Source organism: Notamacropus eugenii, chromosome 3, assembly GCF_028372415.1.
Source record: "Notamacropus eugenii isolate mMacEug1 chromosome 3, mMacEug1.pri_v2, whole genome shotgun sequence".
Taxonomy (NCBI): domain Eukaryota; kingdom Metazoa; phylum Chordata; class Mammalia; order Diprotodontia; family Macropodidae; genus Notamacropus; species Notamacropus eugenii.
The window spans coordinates 40101555-40117415 of NC_092874.1; the positions used below are offsets into that span (position 1 = coordinate 40101555).

The following is a 15861-nucleotide window of genomic DNA, read 5'->3' on the forward strand; positions in this document are numbered from 1 at the left end:
AGACAGCAAGTAACTTGCCCAAAGTCATTTGGCTAATGAGTGTTAGAGAATGATCTGAGCCAAGGTGAGGTCTCCTCTGACTCCAGGCCTAGGGTTCTTTATTATATTGGGTCAAAAGTGACTTTTTGTCACCATCACTGGTGGGAAATAGGAAGTGACTACTCTGCTATCTCACACAAAAAAGAGATCTCAAGTATGTGAAGACATGTTCAAGAGGAAGTTATTGGCAGGGTTTTTTTTCCTTTTTATAAATGGAGGACAGAAAAGTAGAGAAAGGGCTTAAATTGTCACAGGAAAAGACTGAGTGAGACATTAGGAAGAACATTTTTATTTTAAGGGTGAGTCAAATCAAGTCAACAAGTATTTAATAAGTACTTATTAAATGCCAAGCACTAGGGATGAAAATTCAAGCAGAGAGAAAGAAGGTTCCTGCCCCCAAGAAGGGTACAAAAATATACTGTCCCTGCTCTATCAAACCTCAACACAGGGAGATGGAGCCGTGGACCCTGTGGACCACTGAATGGAGTAAGAGAACTCAGGTTCAAATACTTCCTCTGGCACTACTTGGCTGGCATAGTTTCTAACCAGGGTAGTTCATATTTACCCTGTTTGATCTTGGGCCGTCATTCCATGCGTCTCAATTTTTTCATGTGTAATATAAAAGAATGGGTTTCTGAGGTCTCTTCTATATCTAGCATCCTATGATCTACAAATGGCACATTCCTAACATTCTTTTCATATATATTAAGGGAAAACATTCCTGGTATGGTCGCACAGCACAATTAGGCAAGATCCCAAATCCAACAGACAGCAGCATTCAAAGCGTTCATCTGGATTCCAGCTGCCAAGCTTAGAGAGGTTCTCCTTCCCTTCTCCTCTACCCCTAGTTCATATTTATAAGTAGTGCTTCATCCTCATTAAGCATTTGGGGACCAGAACATAATGGAAACTCTTCTCTAGTTAGCTTTGTTCTAAGGCCTAATTTAATCAGTTCTTTCTGAGTTCGGCTGTTCCATTTTGAATTAGGTCCACTGGATACAAATACCCCATGGTTGCCTACCAGGAGACTGAAGAGGTACTCTGTGGCTAATGATAAAGCTAAATAGGTGAGCATGAGAAAAGTGTGGAAACCTAGCGGCTTCCCCATATTGATGTTGTACATTTAGGCAACACCTTCTCCTTTTTTAAAGCCCACGTGGCCAGGAATCAGTGTAATTTTCTAGTATATACATGGCCTTAAATACACATTCCCTCCCCTTTTTTGCGTACACACAGAGTCACATATGTGGAGCAGTGTGGTGTAATGGATAGAGGGCTGGCCTTATAGTTAGGAAGGTTCAGGTTCAGGTCTTGCCTCTGACATAAACTAGCTGTGTGACCTGGAGTAAGGCATTTAACCTCTTCTTGTCCTATACTGCTCTCTAAAACCAGAAGCTACAAAATAGTTATCTACCTGAATGAGTAGAGGGAGTTCATACTCCAGGGAGTTTCTCACACTTAATAACTGAGGGAGCACAGAATGGCTATATTTACCTGCATATATGTATCTATGTATGTGTGTGTGTGTGTGTGTGTGTGTGTGTGTGTGTGTGTGTGTGTGTGTATATATATATATATATATATATACACACAGATACATGCATATTTATGTGTCTATGTATATATGTATACACACACAGGCAATGGAGTTATAAGGTGGTCAGTTTTTCTGCTTTCCAGTCCATTGTTCTGAGAAGCTCTGTTGCCTGCTAGATTTGGCATCCTAACTAATTTGTGACATGGGAACTTACAAGAGCATGTTTCTGTCATTAGAAGACACAAGGAACAATGGTTCTGCCAGCCTCGCAGAAAAGACAAATTCAAATTCTTCTGACACATACTGGTGGTGTGACCTTGTATAAGTGACAACCTCTCTGTGATACAAGGTAACTCTCTCTGACTGTAAATTGTAGAGCAGGTGCTTACATTCATTGATGGAAGATGGATCGAGTGCTATATAGACCCATGTATCCACAGGTATGTACCAAAATAATAACAATAAACACATGTATGTACAATTTTCAGAGAGACCTTACTTTAGGGGTGTGACATATTCAAGGCCAGCCAAATTTAGCCCAGTAAAATATTTTTCAACACCACTCTTGCTTCTGCCATTCACTGTAAAAAAAAAAGTCTTTGATGAAGGAAGATTTGGAAGTGTCCAAGGTTGAGGTTTCAAGAAATGTAGGGGAAAAAAAGATGTTAAATCCCAATCTGGATCCTTACCCTTTTAGGAGGTTAGCTTAATATAGTGAGCAAGTCATTAGGGTTCACAATATCGTTAAAGGCAGCAAAGATTTTGTAAGGTTATTCAATTGGTAGCGACAGCAGAGAATGGGTCTAGTCTACCATCTATAATTCTTTCCTTTTAAATGCTGAAGCAACTAGGACATGCATTTCTCGTGAGACAGACACCTTCCCCTCAGCTCACTGGGAGTAATTCTGAATTTCCATTTAAACAAAAAACAACAAAAACTTCGAAGATTTTCATCATTGTGGATTAATCACTTTCAACTTCCAAGTGAGAGTTTAAAGCTGCTCAGGAGTAGACTTCTGAAAACTGGGATCATTCTAGCCCTTTTCCCCACTTTTTTCTTGCCTACAAAGTCACTGGTTGGAACAATTCTCCAACATGTTTAAAAACTGGTTCTCTATGAATTTTTTAAAAAAATTATATTTCAAAATGATGCCAAACTTTCAGATTAAAGCAGAACATTGAAGATTGGAATCTAAAACCTACATGGTATAGGCCAAAACTTGAACTAAAAGCTTCTGTAGGTTTGGTACATTGAAGAAAATTATCTTTAGTAGACCAAGATGGAAACAATCTGGGTCTTTGAAATTGACAGTTTACTTAGGAGTTTGATATCCTCTCTCAAGTAATCTTTTATCAGAGCTATTAACAATTAGAATTGATGGCTGACTGATCTGCTTTTTTTTGTTCTCTCTCTACCCCTTCCTATGTTGTGGCGATGGCACCTATGTTTTGTTGGCAGGAGAGAAGTAGAAACAACGGTGTATCTCTGGATAATCCATAGCAAACCATAAGCAAGAACAAGTGTCCTCCATTTTCTGGCCTCTGATTTATTCTGACCATCTCATCAGGGACATTGACCTCATCCAGATGGAAACTTACCGTTATGGAAGACTTTCCTGCAGTGTTTCCATGCTTCAGTAAGGATTTGGACAGCTTCCTCTGTGAAACGATCTGTAAAGACAAAGGGAAAACATTCACTGCACAGTGTCAACTCTGAGTTTTAGTCTAATCTCTAGAGTACTTTATTTGGTGGTCAGTCTAAAGCTACAATAAAATCATAACAGTTCTCCATAATCAGTTCTCTCTTTATCTCTGAGCATTTCACAAACACATCACTAGCTGCTTCCTTGACCGTCCCCTTCCTCTCATTAACTGTGAAGCAAAGATGTTTTACAGATAAATCAAATTAAATTAAATTGGGTCAATGGAGGGGGAAAAAACAAGGCACAGCTGCAGACTTCCGTAACTTCCTTAGGTTCCCAGTAGAGAAGACACTGCCAAATCTTCAGATTAGATTAATCAATTGATAAGTATTTTTAAAAATGCTCCCACTATGCACTAGGCATTGCAGATAAAAAGACAAAAGTGGAAGTCCGTCCTCGGAGAGTGAACCTTCTATCAGGGGAAGACCACAAGTAGCCTACATTTGCATAGGCGTATGCACCTTTGTGGAAAGCAGAGATGATGAATAGGGGGAGGATATAGAATAAAAGACCTAAAAATGAAGCTATTTCATTTGTCACCTGTACAAATCTATTTTTAAAAGTCTTCATTAGAAAGTCATCAAGGAAATCATTAGCAGCCCAATACACAGCCAAATCAAGGACCATAATTGAGGTTCTCTCCAGGATTCAGTGTCAAGACACAAAACATAACAGAATTGAGTGCCATCCATGAAGCTATTATTAGTGTACACTCTTCTCCTCCTCTCTCCACCCCTTATTCTCTGACTAAAAGTTTAGTCAAGCATTGAGGTCCTGATGGACACATTCCATATAAAGCCCAAAGCCAAATAATTTCTCAAGAATCTGGTTGAAGTCAGGTGCTTAGATCAAGGGAAGGAAAACACTCATTATTCCCAGAAAGAGAGGGCTCATCCCACAAAGGATGAGTGAATCACACCTGCTCCAGCTGGTATATACACTGGTTTCAAAATACCTCCTAGACTTTTCCCTCTATTAGTAGGACTCAATACCAAGAGTGTTATTTATCATTGCAAATATTCACCTGTGATAGAGAGAGGAGTCAGAGGATCTGCATTCAAATTCTGGCTCTGACACTTTCTGTAAACTGTGTAATATTGGTCAAGGCACTTCACTTGTCTGGGTCTCAGTTTCATTGGTAAAATGATGGGGGTGGACTAAATCAGAGGTGGCAAACTCAAATAGAAATGGGTTATGTTTAGTCATTTAGCTGTGTCCAACTCTTCATGACCCCATTTGGGGGTTCCTTAGAAAAGATGCTGGAGTTATTTGCCATTTCCTTCTCCAGTATGTCCCCATTTTACAGATAAGGAAGTGAGGCAAACAGGGGTTAAGTGACTTGGCCAGAGTCACACAGCTGGTAAGTGACTAGATTTGTACTCAGGACTTCCTGACTCCAGACCTAGGGTTCTATACACTGCACCACCTAGATGACTTAGAAAACCACAGTTAAAATATGTTGTTTTGTATTTTTATTTATTTTATTAAACATTTCCCAATTATATTTTAATCTGGACACTATGGAGTTCGCAACTTACCCTCAAAGAGTTTGACACCCCTGGACTAGACAATCTCTAAGGTACCTTCAGGGTAACCTGGAGTCAGGAAGACTTATTTTCTTGAATTCAAATCTCGCCTCAGATACTTACTAGCTGTGTGACCCCAGACAAGTCACTTAACCCTGTTTGCCTCAGTTCATCATCTATTAAATGGGGACATACTGGAGGAGGAAATAGCAAGCCACTCCTGTATCTTTGCCAAGAAAATCCCAAATGGGGTCACAAAGAGTTGGACATGACTGAAAATCACTGAACTGAAGGTACCTTCAATTTCTAGGTCTATGATCCTAGGATTTCAAGAAAAGAAGTGCCACAAAGTACCATGGGGATTTGGAGGCATCTACTTCAGTCTCTTTGCTCAAGTCTCCAGAAGAATGGCTCTTTCAGCATACCATAAAGGATACCATAAAGAGAATGGATCTGTTCATTCACAATAGAAACTGGCAAGATCAGTGAGATGAACTGGTTAGAGCTGGAGCTTAGTCACACTCCCTCTAGGAGCAAGTTCACTTTTAATACAGATGAAATTCTGTTTTATGACTTTATCCCTTCATCCCTGCTGAAAGCTCCCAAGTGTGCATTGCCTGGGGTCATGTAGGCGGACCAGTACATCTTACCAGAGCCCTAGGGGCTACTGAAGCTCAAGGCTACTGATAATGAGCCCATAGCCTCACTGATAGACAGAAAGGCACATTATGAGATATAGATATCTTCATATTCTATTACTACTGGACAGCACTTTTTAGCACAACGCTTTGCACAGTCATCCCAGAGAATCATAGATTCAAAGCTAAAAGAGACTTCAGAAGTCACAGCATCCAATTATCTCATTTTAGGGATGAGGAAACTGAGTCCCAGAGAAGTTAAGTAGCAATATATATATTTGGTGAATTGAAAGTTCCTCTAGCTAGGACTGGGACAGTTAGCCTGGAATCAGGAAGACCTAAGTTGAAATCCAGTCTCAGATACTAGCTGTGTCACCCTGGGCAAGTCACTTAACCCTGTTTGCCTCAGTTTCCTCTTCTATAAAATGAGCTGGAGAAGGAAATGAAAGCCACGCCAGTATCTTTGCAAGAAAACCCCGAATGAAAGGATCATGAAAGGTCAGATATGACTGGAAAAACAGCTGAACAACAACAACAGAAGTGGTAGGCACGGAAAGTGTACCCACCATAGAGATAGTGCATATGGTAGCCTTCTTACCTGAATGACTAATGTGTCCCATGAGGGTGATCTAGCTTTGATATAGTCTACTCCCCAGATCAGCAGGGTTGACTGGAACCACAGGGTCGGAGGACCACAGGGTTAGAACCACCTAGTCCACGCCCTTGATTTTGCCAGTGAGGCATCTGAAGTCCACAAAGTGGAAATGACTTGTCCCAGATCACACAGGTAGGTGCTCACACCCAGGCAGTGGTGGATCAAAGGTCGATTTGGGATCATTTGAATGTTTCCTCAGACACTTACTAGCTGTGTTACACCGAATAAATAATTTTACCTCTCTCAGTCTCACTTCCTTTTCTGTAAGATGGGAATAACAACACCCCCGACTTAACAGGGTTGAGAAAATCAGACAAAATAATCTACATAAAACGTTCTGTGAACCTTAAATGTAATTAAAATGTTAGATGTTATTTTTATTACTATTACGGTTTCTGTTAGTACATGTCACCCCCCATTTAAAAGGCAGGATTTGGAATTGTCATTTGCCTTGCAATCCAGTCTTTTTTTCCCCCACTACACCATGCTGCCTTTCAGATGAGTTGTCTGGCTGAACAGATGGTCCCTTCCTTCCTTATCCTTCCATGTGCATCTAACAGGGCACACTCATCTGAAAAGCAATGTCCTCCCTGTTCTCTGGTTAAAACTACACACATACACACATGCACATGTGCACACACATGCACACACACATACACACGCACACACACACACACACACACACACACACACACACACACACACACACACACACACCAAAGCTACATTCACTTGTTCAAGAGTGAATTATAGAAGAAGGACCTATAACAAAACAAAAAGGAGGTCTACAGAGAACCCTGGATTTGAAAATGTTCTCTTACGTTTTTTTTGTTTCATGAGAGCTTTGACATCCAGAATCCACAATTATTTGTTGATTAGTCTTTGCAACTCCTCCTGGGTTAAGTAGATGTTTAATAATGTCACCTTTACCTTGCCAGTGGGAAAATGCAGATTTAGCAAAAGCAAAGGAGATCCTCTTGGAAACGCTACTCATTGTTTGCTGGAGGTGTGTGTGTTCATCCTTTGTTGCCAAAGAAGACCATGCCATCAGAGAAATAATGACATGACTTGTACTTGGCTTTGTTTTGACTGAGGGAGGGCTATGCAGGTTACCAGCCTCACTTCTCCTCCAGAGCCTTCTGAATCCAGTCACCAGATATTCATCAGGATGACTGGAGATGACCCAGGATGAGGCAATTGGGTTTAAGTGACTTTCCCAAGGTCACACAGCTAGTGAGTGTCAAGTGTTTGAGGTGAGATTTGAACTCAGGTCCTCCTGACTCCTGCACTGGTGCACTATCCACTGCACCACCTAGCTGCCCTTGCTGGAGGTACATCAAGGAAAGGGCAGACCCAGTAAATAACAAATTAGGGAACAGTCAAGTTAAGTCCTGTGCAGCTATATAGAGGTTGAACTGAAGGCAAGATTCCTTTGGAATGGCACTCCTCAAAGATGACCAGAATTGGCATCCTTTCTGAGAGCAAAGATCATGAATTTCTCCTCCCCTGTCATACTTTTAAAGGAGGCTACAGCTACAAGAGTCCCCATTATATAGAGGTAATTAGCATTCTTTCCTTCAGTCCCAGCATAAATGGTTATTCATTCTGGGTGAGCAGCTATCTCCCAGGCTCCTGAATAATACATACCTTTTCTGTAAGTTGAGAGGAGCCGAAACAGCCAAAGGAGCACATGGAGCCAAGACTACAGGAGATCAGGGGAAGACTTAGGGTCCCTTGAGGAACATTATGAGTGATCGAAAGAAGGCAGGCACATGGATCAACCGATAGGAGGGAGAACTGACTTTGTAAAGTCAGTTTGACTACCATCTGTCCAAAAAACCAGGCAATATAATCCCCTTTCCCTAGTGTCATGTGGAACAGAAGAGGAAAGTAATCTGAGAAATAATTCCCTGGTTTTTTAACTTGCATCCTTTTAGAGTGTGCTGATCTATTAAAAAATAAATAAACTTGTGACATACTCCCCACTCCTTAAAATGATACAAACTACTTCTAACTAGAGCTAGGTAGAAATCCCGGCTTTGCTTCTCAGTACCTGTATGACAGTGGGCAAAGATTTTATCTTCTCTACCCTCAGTTTCCTCCCCTATCAAATGAAGGATTGGACTAGATGAAGGGAGGGACCTAGCCTTTCAGGTCTCTTTCAGTTCTAGCACTATGATCCTATCACCCATGAATGAAATAAGGTCCACAGGACTTGATTGTGGTATGGTAGCCCTCCAAAAACCTTCCTATGAGACCTTTGGCATCATTATGAGAGGTACAGTTTCCAGGAATATGGAAGGGTTAGTTGCGCTGTATTTTAATATAGCAGACAGAGTGTCAGCCTTGGAGTCAGGAAGACCTGAGTTCAAATCCAACCTCAGACAAGTTTCCTTCATCCGTAAAGTGGGGATAATAAAAGCAACTACTTTACAGGGACGTGGTAAGGCTCAAATGAAGTAATCTACGTATATAGAGAGTAGGTTATCGTGATTATTTTGTTGCCATTATTGTTGACAATTGAAGCATTTATTGTGTTGAGTTATGCACACCATAGTGTAAGAAAGACATTGATTAGCTAAAGAATAGTTAGAGAGAGCCACCAGGATAGTCCTTGTCACTTGAGAAGCACTGAAAGAACTGGGGATGTTCAGTCCAGACAAAAGAAAACTCAAAGTGTGCATCACAGATATCCTTAATTATCTGAAGGAGGAATAGACTTGTTCTATCTGATCCCAGAAGAAGATTAAGAAATAATGGGAGAAAGAGGCAAAGGAACACATTTAAATTTGCTATCAGAAAAAAAAAACCCACTTCCTAACAATTAGTTTTCCACAAGCAGGGTTGCCTCAGGAGGAAGTATATTTCCTTATTCAAACAGACACTGAACAAACCTGTTTGGGGAATGTTAGAATAAAGATTCCTTTTGGGCATGTGTTGGTTTGACCTGAGGTCCTTTATAACTTTATAACTTTAACTCTTTTTTAAAGTATTATTTTTTGTTGATATCTTTTGTTTTTATATCACTTTCATTCAGAAATAAATCTCTCCCCCTCTCCTATCTAGTGAATATCATCTGTAATAAAGAAGAAAAAAAAGAGAAAAAATTCAGTGCAGCAAAACTAACCAACATCCTAATGCAGTCTCCCATTATAAGCAATGTTCCATGCCCACAATCCCCCACTTTGCAAAGAAGGAAGAAGCATCTAGATTGAAATCTGTGATACTAATAATCATAACCCTAATAATCCACTCATTGCATATGTGTCTATACCCAGACTTACCTGCTATGTCTCTATAGAATGTGAGCTCCTTAAGGCAAGCATCTTGTTTTCACATAACTAGTCAAGAACCACGGCACATGCTATTAATAAACAGTGATGAAGTCAATTGGATGGATCATGAGGAAGCTCAGTGATCCTTCCCTTTGTTCAGTTAGCTAGCCACACTACTGTTTCCTGTCACATTGGAGCTAAACATGACCAAATGGAGAAGAAGCAACCTTTTGTTGGCTTCTAGCATTTCCCAACTCTAAAAAGATGAGCTGTTGAAGCTAAGAGGGACACTTTCCCAGAAATCCATCAGCTTCTGTAAATGCATGCTGGACACATAGGCTGCCAGTGGAGGGACCAATAGAGCTGATTCATCTGGCAGCTGCTTAGCAGGCATCTCTGCCCAAAGTGGTTGTTATTAATTAGGAGCCAGATACATTTATTTAAATAATTATCCATGAGGATTGAGTTGCTACTACCATTACCTTCTCTTTGGGGTGATGGCTAAAGGAGTCATTCACAGCTCAAGAAATGATCATTACAGAAATGATGGTTGGCTACAAATCTTATTCTTCACTTCTGTATTGTTATAGAACTAATCACAGAGAAGACACACTCTGGCTCTGCAAGTGAACAAGAATGTGGACACCAGTGAATGATTAAAGCCTACAAATTGGCTGACCACACTTACCATCTGGCTGAAGTAGATGTACTTGTCAAAGGTTCTTCCAGTTAATTATTTAAATCCTACGTTGTGGGCCATGGCTGAAGATGTTAGAGTTTCCCTGAGAATACAGTGTAGAAAGTATTTTCTTTTGTGGTCTACATCTGTCAATTCATTTGTGTGGGGAAACTCCAGGTGTGGAAACTTGCTTCATCAAAGCAAATCAGCATATTGTCTATGACTTTTAATCTTAGAGAGTTGATTAGGGACAATGAGAAGTCAAATAATTTGTTTATGGTTACAGAGATAGTCTGTGTCATAGGAAATACTTGAACCAGGTGTTCCTGAATTCAGGATAGCCATCAGCAACTCCATCCCATTTCTCATAAGAATTAAAATATAGGAAATTAAAATGGTTTCTCTTCTTCAGAGTAAGCTCCTACATCAAGAGAAATGACACCATCTAGTAATTGGTATGCGGCACAATGCTCTGTGGTAGCTAAGCTGCCCCTCACTCTGGGAGACAGCAAAATACTTTGATGCCAACACACAGAAGAGTCAGATATCTTTTTTAGTTCTATTAACAGGATAGCAGGATAGAATTACAGCATGTGACTATGAAGTAATAAGACTTTAAAAAGAGAACATATATGTGCCAATGGGTGTGGTCCAAAGTCGCCTTAGGAGGTTATATGCTTATAAAATGATACTCTCACCACTAAGAGCATTGATGAAACCCCCTTTTTGGAATTCCTTTGTTAACCACATTTTTAGCTGCAAAATATTGATCAAAGCCTTGGCTCTGGATGACGTTTGGCTATTTGAAAAAAATTCACCTTCAAATGATGAAGATTTGCTATCACGGAGAAAATTCACAAGGATTTGCTAGAAGCTTAGAAAGCAATTGAAAATGAGATGCTTCAGAGTTACTTTTGGCAATGGCAACACAGATAGACAGAAGATTGATAGATAATAGATGTCTCTCAAGGTGACTCTGAAGGACAACACTCACTTGGATATCCATATTCTGATATGTTTGTTTTAAAAGTCAGTGACATTGTTTTATTTTATATTCTCAGCCTCCATGATACTGTGCTGGAGAATTGGTTTTGGCAAACTATGGCTTGTATGTCAAAGATGGCGCAAAGGCTGATTTTTTAGTGGTTGGTGCTCATTGCCACCATCAAATCTCCCTTGACAATGTTTTATGAAAGTCCATACTCCTATCCCACTTCTCCTCAAGAAAGTCAATGCATGCTCCAAGGGCTGGCCCTGGGAAAATGTTTGAAAATAAAATGACTTTATCTTGCATCTTCTTCCATCTATTTGGTATCCTTTCTCTCACAGGTCCCAAGTGCCCCCTGTCTTAAAGTTGCCCTTTGGCTGTCCAAAGTCCTTTACTGTGACCTCACCCAGGCCTGCCTGCTCAGCTATCTTCAATCTCCAGTTTCTTTTTCTCTTAGGAGTAGAATGCGGAATTCCCCAGTCATCAACATTTTTAAGACGTCTGAGTCTCCTCTTCAGTTTACCCCTACATAGATGTTTGAGACTTCATTGGATTACTCCAGAATCTTGCATTTACATGTTTACTAGTGATTGATGGCACTCATCTCTCTTCCACCAATGCCCTTCTACTCCCCCACAAGACCATTTTGTCAATGAACAAAAAATAGTTGAAATCATTTCTCTCTGTAAGGATATGAAATAAACTTATGTTTAAAAGTAAAAGAGCATAAAGCAGATTTCTTCTTTAATCTTTAATTAATTCACCCCATTGGACACCTACCCTGCTCCTAGTGGTTGGCCTCAAAGTAAACATTTGAGTTGGGGCTGATCTCAAAATTGCCTGTGGTTAAGACCCTAACATTTGTAGTTGGAAGAGACCTCTGAGATCTTCTGGAGATCCTAGGCCAGTTGACCACCATCATTTTTCATGTGAGGAAGTCAAGGCCCAGGGAGATAAGTGACTCACTCAAAGTCTCACAGGAAATAAATGACAGAGATAAGAGTCAAACATAAGTTGCTTCTCTCTTGTTAGAATGTGAGCTAAGAGCAGGCTCCGTCCTATTTTTCTATTTGTAGCCCCAAAACTTAGCAGAGTGCTTTGAACATAGTAAGTGTTTCATTATTCATTCATTGATTTTGACACCAAAATCCAGGACTCTTTTTACTATATAAGGAAAATAATACTGTAAATTCTGGAATATATAGTGCACAAATTTGATTGCTATTAATTTTAAAAAATACTGTGTTATTATTTTATTGTGAAATTTGAATTGAAGCAATCTCTCTCCCACACGTCATTTCCTCTCTACCTCCCATATTCCCACCTCCACCCCCCACTACAAAACTCTATCACATTTCTAGGGAACGAACTGGTGTGTTAAGAGGCGAATCAGAGCAATGATGGAAGCACTTTTATAAAACATTCTTCTCACAACTTCCTGAGGTATAATTGATACTGTAAACATTCTAATTCCTGTTTTATAGATCAGAAAATTGATATTCAGAAGTATTAAAATGATTGTCTAAGGTCAATGGCCACTCAATTGTTCTTTGGAGTGATTGTGCAGTAAAGAGGAAAGAATACTGGGTTTTGAATCAGATTTGGGTTCAAATTCTAGCTCTGCTATTGATTAACTTTCTTTCTTTGGCCTCAGTTTTCTCTGAGGTCATTTGATAGTTCTACTTGAATTTCTGAAGCCAGCCTTTTGTAGAGAAAAATAATAAGCATATGGCCCCAGAGCTGGAGCAGTGGCAACAGACTGAGGCATGATGTGGGCCTCAATGAAGACAAAGAAAGGTTTGACTGAGTTGAAATTTCACAGAACAAATCCCCTTTATAAAGGGACATGTTCTGTAAAACTTGGACTCAGTCAAAAGGCCCCACCCAAAGATTGCATGTGGCCTCAAGGTCACGGTTTCCCACCCCTCAACTATACCTTCATTCACACCAGTCCTGGAAGGGGAGCTGGAAAACTCCTTACTTCCCATGTGATGTCTAAACTCTCCCTTGACCACCATTACTCAGTTACCTCTCCTCCTTTGAAGTTCATTTGCTCAAAATTTTCCATTTAATCCAAATCATGGTGACTGCTGTATATAAGTTCCCTTTTTCAAAGAATTCCAAAGCTGGCTCAGCATCTTCTTTTCCTCCCCAATACCTGCCCTTATACTAGAGAATGTCAACATCCCTACTGATGCTCCCTCAATCTCACTAGCCTCAGACCCCTCATATCTCATGAACTATTCATTCTGTCCATTTCAGTCACACTCGGGAATGGTCACACCCTGGACTTTACTATTGTCCACAAATGTTCTACTTCCTTAATTAAGAACAATGATATTCCTCTATCTGACCATATACCCCTTTCTATTCCTCATCATTCCTAAACCTTTCTCTGCCTTCAGTGAGACTTTGACTCTCTCTCTGCCTCTCAGTACTTTCTCAGTCTTGCTCTGACTTTACTTTCCTCTCTCACTATCTTGACCCTACAAATGAGGCAATTCAACTCTGTACTTTCCTCTGTGCTTCAACCTCTTGTCCCCTTTCCCTGTCAATGCTTATTCTTTGCCAAATCCCAGTCCTGGATAATTCTTGCTAACCACCTTCTCTGCCCTTTTTCACATTGTTGTTTTAAATAGAACTGCTGAACTAAGTTGACTGGGGACATTACATATTCATTTTATCCAACTTCTCCTTGGGGCCCTTACTGTAATGGGTAGGAAGCTTAGATGTTTTTTTTACAGATGAGGAAACTGAGGCCGGGGTGGGGGAAGGTGAAGAGACTTGCCCAATGCCACACAGGTAGTAAGCAGGAACCTTATTACCAGGCATCCTAGCCTCAGTGTTGCCTTGGTTGTATTTTTTAAGAAGAGCTGATTGCTTCCTGTGAGGTTTGCCCCTTGGAAAGGGTGGTGGAGAGAACCATCCACTCTAACAATGACAACACAGTACCATGGCGCAGATAGGAGCCATGGTGTTGTAAAGACTCAAGTTTGAATCTACTTCTGATACCTATTGGCTGGTTTACCCTAAGCAAATCATCCTTAGAGCTACAAGTGTCTCTAATGCTATAAACATTCTAGAAACTGTAGTGGGGTGGCAACAGAGGATTGACTTTGGAGTCCAGAAGATCTGTTTCAAATCCTTAGATGCTTACTAGAAATGTGATTATCAGATTGTGAGATTCTTCATGGCAGAGACTGCCTTTGACCTTTCTTTGTATTTTCAGTGCTTAGTACGTGGTAAATACTTAATGCTTATTGACTGACTGACTGATTTATTGATTGACCTCAGGGAAAGTCACATAACCTCTCACTTTTCTCAGCTATAAAATGAGAAGGTTGGATTCAATGACTTCTAAGGTCTCTTCCAGTTCTAAACCTATGACTCTTCCTCCATTGGTAGAGTTTTCTCTTTGAGAGTTCCCTATAAAATTAGAAATGAGACCACAAACATCTGATGACTCCATGGAAGAGAGCCAATGAAGGAAGAACTTAACACTTGCACAATACTTAATGATAAAAAAATAATTTATAGCTGTAGGACTGAAGTACTAAAGACACAGTTGGCTTTATGTTTCCAACTTTATCTGTGGAACAAATACAGCACAAAAGCCCATTCCATAATGCCAGCCTGGATCTAGCTAATCTAGGTTGTACAGGCACAGTATGACCAATAATATGACTTTATTACAATGATGAGAGAGCCTAAAAGATTAAGCTGGCAGCAACTTCGACCCCCTCATTAACAGGTGAACTTTACAAATATGCTGAAAGTGTAGATGGCACCATACCACAAGCCAATCAGGAGAGAGGACCTGAAAGCATTCATTTTTAGCAGCAAATTATTCAGCACCCCAGAGATCACTCAGGAGGGCTACACTTGGGGAAAGGACTTTTGAACCCTAGAAGCAATCTGCAATCTATCGGTCTGGTCTTCCTGGGCCAAGATTTCTATTAGGCAGAATTCCAATTACTTCAGGCTATAATTATAGGCTTTTACCCTTTTTCCAACTTCATTAGGAAGGAATAGGAGTGGAAAGTGGGGAGAAGAGGAGGGGTGAAGAGGGCTGGATGTGAATTAATTATGCATAATTATCTTTTCCTGTGTGTAATTTCTTTAATGCCTATCCATAGTATTACCATCACAGGTGAAGGAGTGCTACTTATAAGCCAAAGGCTAAGATCCCTAAAAAAATGTGAGGCTCAGGCTAAAGAGAAATCAGTTGAATCCATTATCCAACCAGACCCCAAAGAAGAGTACTTGATCAGGTCCCTCCTGCCTCATCACCTTTTTCACCCATCTGCCTTTCTGGAGCATTAATTTATCTTAGGGAAGTTGGTCATTATTATTCTTAATAGTCAAGGTCAAATATCAGTGTTTGGAGGAATTCCTTTTCCTTCAACAAACACTTGGGTAGGAGATGGAACGAGTTACATTTATGGTTCATATACACCAGGAGGTCTCAGCATTAGTACTTTGGTTTATGCTATAGAAATCACACAGTGTTCACTTGCAAATAAACAGAAGTTGCCTGCCTAAACTGGGCATAGTCTCAGCATTTTGGACCTTATTTCTGTTTGCAAACAGACATTGCTCTATCCCACAATATAGTGTAATCCCAATGAATTCAATGGATCTTCTTTGCTCTTATCACACCAGCCTGACTGGGCATAAAATGGAGAAAACTCTGTGGGTGGGGGTGGGGTAGGTCATGTGGGAACAAGTGTGCCAAATAGAGCAGAAGAGATAGAAGATGGGGCATGAGGATGGAGAAAGCAAGGATCAGAAGGAGGAATGGTGAGTATGAGAAGTAACAGG

General features: G+C 40.3%; 1 protein-coding gene across 2 annotated transcripts in view; it reads right to left on the bottom strand.

The window, feature by feature from the left end:
- CPNE4 (copine 4) overlaps window positions 1-15861 on the bottom strand; it is a 433799-nt gene that overhangs the window by 129184 nt on the left and 288754 nt on the right. For both annotated transcript variants that reach the window (XM_072651321.1, XM_072651322.1), the window contains exon 4: window positions 3176-3247. In XM_072651321.1, the coding sequence (XP_072507422.1) occupies window positions 3176-3247 (72 nt within the window). The remainder of the gene's footprint in view (window positions 1-3175; window positions 3248-15861) is intronic.